This window comes from Lactuca sativa, chromosome 1 (genome assembly GCF_002870075.4).
Source record: "Lactuca sativa cultivar Salinas chromosome 1, Lsat_Salinas_v11, whole genome shotgun sequence".
NCBI classification, from domain to species: Eukaryota; Viridiplantae; Streptophyta; class Magnoliopsida; order Asterales; family Asteraceae; genus Lactuca; species Lactuca sativa.
The window spans coordinates 120,611,523-120,618,526 of NC_056623.2; the positions used below are offsets into that span (position 1 = coordinate 120,611,523).

At 31.2% G+C, this 7,004-nt stretch overlaps 1 protein-coding gene across 1 annotated transcript; it reads left to right on the forward strand.

Annotated features, from left to right (window-relative positions):
- Positions 1-294: 294 nt before the first annotated feature.
- Positions 295-6,638, forward strand: LOC111917383 (cytochrome P450 Tp9025). Its single transcript, XM_023913076.3, has 2 exons — positions 295-1,203; positions 5,694-6,638. Exons 1-2 carry the CDS (start codon positions 331-333, stop codon positions 6,309-6,311), a joined length of 1,491 nt encoding a protein of 496 aa, XP_023768844.1. The 5' UTR covers positions 295-330; the 3' UTR covers positions 6,312-6,638.
- Positions 6,639-7,004: the final 366 nt, after the last annotated feature.

Below are 7,004 nucleotides of genomic sequence, written 5' to 3' on the forward strand. Positions count from 1 at the left end.
ATCATTATATCTTTTGGACCTTAGTAGAAAATATTATTGGATGATGATAAATAAAATATTAACGTAGATGGAAATTAGACTTTTGGACCTTAGTAGAAAATATTACTGGATGATGATAGATAAAATATTAACGTATATGGAAATTAGAAGTGCGTAAACATATAGCTTATACTTGTTAATAAACCAACCATTCTCATTTCTTTAATGATATCATAAATTAATTAATGAAAATATCAAATAACAAATAAAATGTGAACCCAATATTACATAAATACACAAATATTTATAGCTAGTAATGTAAAGTTCATTATTCACTGCAAGGCTGAACCAATGGACACAGAACTAGTTCTTATTTCTTTGATTGCTTCCTCTCTCATCTTCTTCCTCTACTTTGTTTTCAAACGCTCAAAATCATTAAACTTACCACCAGGGCCACAAAAGCTACCTCTGATCGGAAACGTACACCAGATAGCAGGAACACTCCCACATCGCGCTTTTCGAGACTTGGCACGAAAACATGGCCCCATTATGCATATCCAACTCGGTCAAATTTCAGCAGTTATTATTTCATCACCTCGATTAGCCCAAGAGGTACTCAAAACCAATGATATTGCTCTTGCAGATCGTCCCACCACTTTTGGGAGTGAGCTTGTGCTTTATGGGAACACCGATATAGCTCTCGCTCCATATGGTGAGTACTGGAGACAAATGAAAAAGATCGCATCATTGGAACTCCTTAGTGCCAAAAAAGTTCGATCTTTCAGTCGAATCAGAGAGCAAGAACTTGATGGGTTCATTGAGTTTCTCCGGTTATCATCTGGGAAACCGATAAACATACACAAAACTATCACGAAACTCATCAATAATGTTGTTTGCATGGCTTCCTTTGGAAAAAATTGTAAACAGCAACATGCCCTACTACAGTTCCTGGATGAATTTGCAAGAATAAATACTGGGTTTTATGTGGCCGATCTGTTTCCTGATTTTAAGTTTCTTTATGTGGTTTCTGGACTGAGATCGAAGTTAATGAAGCTCCATAAGACTCTTGACAAGATCTTCGATGATATCTGGGAGGAGCATGAAGGTAGAAAAAGAGATGGTGGGGATGAGGATGAAGATCTTCTTGACGTTCTTCTTAGAATCAAAGAGGAAGGAGGTCTTGAGTTCCCCATCACGAACAACAACATTAAAGCGATTTTTGTGGTAAGTTCATCATAATCTATCAGTATGTTCAGATTTTTACCATCATATTTGAATTTTAAGATTTTTCTTGGTAAAATTTTTGTTAGTGATAGTATAACCAGACGTTTATCTTCCTTTATTGGGATCTGAACTTAGAAATATTTATATTTTTCACCAGTCAGCTAAAATAACTTTTAATCTTTTATTTCATCGAGTTCTTTCAAAATAAGTTATTTAAAAATAAAATCGACTCCGAACTTGCGAATCTGGCATTGGGAAGTGTCTTTTGATGGTTAAAATATACTTTTATAAAGTGTATCATTGATTATTTCACTTCTTTTAAGATACAAATTTAAAATCATTTTTCTCTATTTATATCCTAGTTTTCATCACACTCATCTTGAAAGTGTACGAACAGACAGCTCTTAGTATCTGTGATTTTCATGGGGGGCTACTACATAAATTATCAAATCATTATAATATACATATTCTACTCAAAAAATAGTACACTAAATAATTTGAAGGGTACGAATAAAATCACCCTTTTCATCACTCATTTTGAAAGTACATGAATGACAAGCAGGGAAAAGTTAGTTGTATCTAAATCCAAAGTACGTCAAAAAAATTTCGTGTACCACTTTTATGAGTGGAATAATCTATGTATCCCATAATTTAAAATTTTATATAAGAGAGATACGTATAATAACCTTTTATTTGTTATCGACATTATAAGAGTGTTTATAATTTACTACACCGCCTTTAACCTGATATAGTTAGGATGACGTGGAAATTTAGCATTTCAAAATCACATTGAAATTAAGGATGTCAAAATTGACTTTTCTCATATTGGATTCCACATGGTATTGACGTGCTCCTATGGGAGTAGTTGTGCTAATCTAACTTTCTTTCTGTTTTAAAATTTTAGGGGGTGTTTGGTTTATCTTTTGAGGGATTAAAAGTTTTTTTTGGAAAAGATAGAACTCAAAAGATGTTGGGTAACATTATTTTAAAAGCTACTTTTTTGATTTTTTATATAAGGAAAAGTGACTTTTTGAAAAAGTCAGGAAATCTGTCTTTTTGTGACTTTTGTCAAAAGGACTTTTGACTCCTAAAAAGATAAGTCAAACACCCTTTTAATCTAATTCATGGAAAAGTTTCAATCAAGAAAAACATAAAATACCGGTTAAAATTTTGAAAAATACTTTTTGGCCCATTTTTTAAATTTAGCTGGTATTCTGTTTTTTTTTCGTTAATTTGCTGAAAATATTAGGATTTTTTCTCAAAATTACCTGATATCCAAAATATTATGAGTTTTTTGAAAATTACTATAAAATTAATAAATATTATTATTAACAAATCATTTATAAATGTAACAAATATTTTTTATTATAAACAAATGAAATCTATTTGTTTCTAATTTAAAAAATAGAATGGTAGACTAGGTACTCATTTATTGTTTGTTGACCACCCTAATCTCTCTATGTTCTTCCTATGTATCGTTATGGGTGTCATACTGAGATGTATTATGTACGTTTCTTCAATCAAATACAAAAGTTGATAATATTTATCGATACAAAAACAGTAGGTGTTTACTTGGTATTAGGCGTGACGTTGTACGATCATATGTTATTAGAAAACATCATTACACAATTATTCTTGAATATATAGATCTTTCAATATGTTCTTTAACCTAATTACCACCTAACATCCATACATCACTCAGTAACAACCATCAAATTACATACATCTACTGAGAGTGAAGTAAACTTCGAATGACCATTTAAATAGATAATCACCCATTACTTGTTTCCATATAACCTATAATTCAATGTTCATTTTTCACATTTGATATATGTGTGTTAGCCAATGATTGTTACCATATTAGGTTTGGATGGTGGTCGATAGTTAGGTTAAGCAATATAAGATGAACATCAACATTATATGAACAGTTACTGAGTACATCTCACAATTACACATACAACAATATATATATAAGGAGTGTAGAGAGTTTGCAGTGGTTACCAAGCAATAAGGGAGTATTTAGACCACTAATTTATTCCTAGAAATTAGCAACAAATACATTTCATTTTTATAGTAAAAATATTTGTTATATTTATAATTGATTTGTTAATAATAATATCTATTAATTCTATGACAATTTTCAGAAAAGTCAAAATATTTTGGTTATCGGGCAATTTCCAGAAAAGTCCCAAAATTTTAAGCAAACTAACGAAAATGGACAAAATATCGGCTAAATCTGCGAAACCGATCGAAAATGGTTTTTTTGAAGTTTTAGCTGGTATTCTATGCTTTTTTGTAAACAAAATTTAGTTTGGAACTTTTTCATAAATTTGACTAAAATTTTAGGACTTTTCTAAAGACTTTTTTTTTATATTAGTGGCATGACGTTCCTCCATATTTTTGGAAGGCCAATCAGAACTGGGGTGGAGCTTGAACATAAAATTTAAAGGATCGAAATTATATTTGAAACTAAAATTAGCTGTACAAATAAACCAAGGGGCCACAGCCCATGTTTTAAACATTTAATCTTGTTATACATAAGAATATTGGCCCATGGACTATTATAATGAAAAAATTCAGGGGGGGGGGGGGGGGGGGACTCCTCGTGGCCCTCATGAAGATGTGCCCCTGAATTAGTGTACAATTTTAGCATTTTATGTGGATTTTGTTTAACTTTTGTAGTCGTATAGTATTAGCTAATTGGTTTTGTAAACTTACTTAGGGTTAAGAATTTTAGTTCTCGAGTGTTACATGGATGTTAGTCAAATATTACTGTTTGGATGGTAAAATATTAAAAAAAATAAAAAAAAACAATTTACATTTTACTTATAAATATACATAAACATAGCACAATATTTAAACACTACAATGGATCAAAACCTAAACGCATCTTTACCAAACAGAATCCCAAACACCTTAAACCGAAATGGAGTTCGCATTAAAGACAACAACTCAACAATTCAAACAATTTCCTAAGCATCTATGAACACAATCAAGGCAACGGAAACAAAACATAATACCTATGTGTACGTGCAATCTAGGATCTACGTTTTACTAATAAGAGGAACCTAATTTGAAATTGAACTAAAGAAATGTAAGAATACTAAGTGTTTAATCTTTTGATGAAGACCATGTGATTGACAACTCTTGCAATGGATGTAGGACCGAAATGAAAATCCCTTTAATATAGCCAAAACTAAGACTCCAAGAAGAAAATAAGAAAACCCATAAAATGTATAAGTAGAAAATTCTATAACCCTAAGGAGAGGGTTATAATTTTTAAACCTATAGAGACATAAGTAAGGGAGAACGAAAATAGAGAGGAAAAACTGGTCTAGGGTTTGATCCCTAACACCCTATTTATATGCAACAACTTGAACCCTTAAGTTAATAGGTTTTCTAAGCATAATCTATATCCTTATCAAAATTTGTCATAATCTAGAACATCCTTCGAGAAATCATTCTTTACTTCTTTCATAAGACTTCTAGAATATTTTCATTAATCTCTTGACATTAATTAATATTCAAATTAAAACTATTTAATTAATTAGAAAATTAATTTTCATTTAATTTATTAATTCATAATAAATTAAAAACTTATTTTTCTCCATTTCTTTATTGTTAATAGTGTGATAAAGCCAACTCAAAAAGACCATGTTATTATTTAGAAATATTACAAATATTAAGAGGAAATATATTAACTAATATGACTTCTATAAGTCATTTGGGCTGGGAGATATATATGGATGATGGATTCCCTCTCACCCTAGGTAGATGGTGGTTTTAGTAAAGGAAAGAAAAGAAGGTGGAGGATTATATGGAGAGAAAAGAAAGGGAGGACAAAAATAAAAATATACATTGAAGCTCCATGGTTTGACAGAAAATAAGGGAAAGATGATGTTTTAATGATATGATTAAGCCTACTTCCTTTTTAATTTTTCCAATTTGGTAGGAAGATTATGTGGGAAAATCATTTCTTTCTTTCCCATCTTTTCTCTCTAATTCCTTTCAAAAAATAATCTCGATAACAAGATAATTTATTATGTCTTTCTGATTCTCTTTGTTTCCCTTCTCTTCAAAAAAATAATCTTTATATCCACTAACTAATCAACTTCTCTATCTGCATAGCTAATTAACTTCTCTCTCTTTCATAACTCTCCTTACTTTGACTTTAAAATCGTAGCTAAGCTGTTGGTCATGAGGATCTGGCTTATAAGTAAATGTTATTTATCTTCAACAATATTAATTTAATTTAACTTGTAAAGTCATCTAATTATCTCATAACAATAATGTCAAAAGCTTTTCATTATCTGGTAATATAATTTGTCCTATATAGATGTCGAGTATGTTCAAATGAAAATGCAAGTCATGTGGGAGGTTAAAAGACCCGCATGCAATAATGATTTTGTGCAAAACAAACAACAAAGAAATACAAAAATTGTAATGCATGTTCCTATCGATCATATAAAATTCTTTCTACATTGTTGTAGGACATCTTTGCTGGAGGCACTGATACATCTTCCATAACAATTGGTTGGGCTATGACAGAACTTATAAGACACCCGAATGTGATGGAGAAGTTACATTTCGAAATAAGAGAAGCTTTCAAGGGGAAGGGTAAAATCAAGGAGTCAGACCTACATGGTTTGACCTATTTGCAGGCAGTAATCAAGGAAACTCTTCGGCTACACCCACCACTCCCTTTATTACTCCCACGTGTATGTAGGGAGCAATGTAAAATTGATGGATACGATATACCAGTTAAAATGAAAGTCTTTGTCAATGGATGGGCTTGCTCTACTGATCCTGAATACTGGGAGGACGCCGAGAGCTTCAAGCCAGAAAGATTTGAAAATACTTCAGTTGACTTCATGGGAACGAATTATCACTTTATGCCGTTTGGTTCTGGGAGGAGAATGTGTCCAGGCATAACTTTTGGTATGGTATCTGTGGAGCTTCTCCTTGCTCAAATGCTTTTCTATTTCGACTGGAAGCTGCCTGACGGATTAAGTTCTACAGATATTGATATGTCAGAGACCGAAGGATCATTAGTAGCAAAAAAGGTTCCCTTACATTTGATTCCTACCTCTTATGCTCCTGACAGTTGACTAAACTGTAAGGGTTTGAGATACAGTAGGTAGTGTGATAAGTTGATTGAGTAGACTTTCAATTTCTTTCCCTCAAATGAAATAAATGAACGGAGCAATTAACTTTTTGTTTTGAAACATAATTACATAAAGTATTTGCTTAAAGTGATCACGGGTAAAACTGTGGTTACTTTGTTTCTCTTCTATGTTTTCTTTAGCGTTCATGTAAATTAAGAGTTACTGATGTGATTTTACAGTTTTTTGAATCCTGTTATTGTTGTTTATGTGAACCATGCGTGTAAAACCTTGATTTCAAGCCTTATGCTCATGTTGTGTGTTGCATCTTGATGGTTTTTTCTTTTCTCTTTTATTATTATAATTTTTACTATTATTGGGGTTATTACTTTTATTATTTGAAAGACATCAATAATAAAAATAAAATAATGATAATACGAAAGGAAATTTTGTGTATTTATTAACTATCGAATGATTCAAATCTTTGAATCTTAAAATTATTGTATACATTTTTGTAAATCTACATCCACCATGTTAGGCGATAGAAATCAGTACATTATTTGAGAAAGTTTTGCGGACCAAAACTTAGCATTGAACATGTCATCTAATCTTTTAAGGTTACATAGTGAATGATTTTGTATAAATCAATGTGCATTCACCTTAGTGCGTTCATAACTCGTTTTATTAATCCGAATTAAT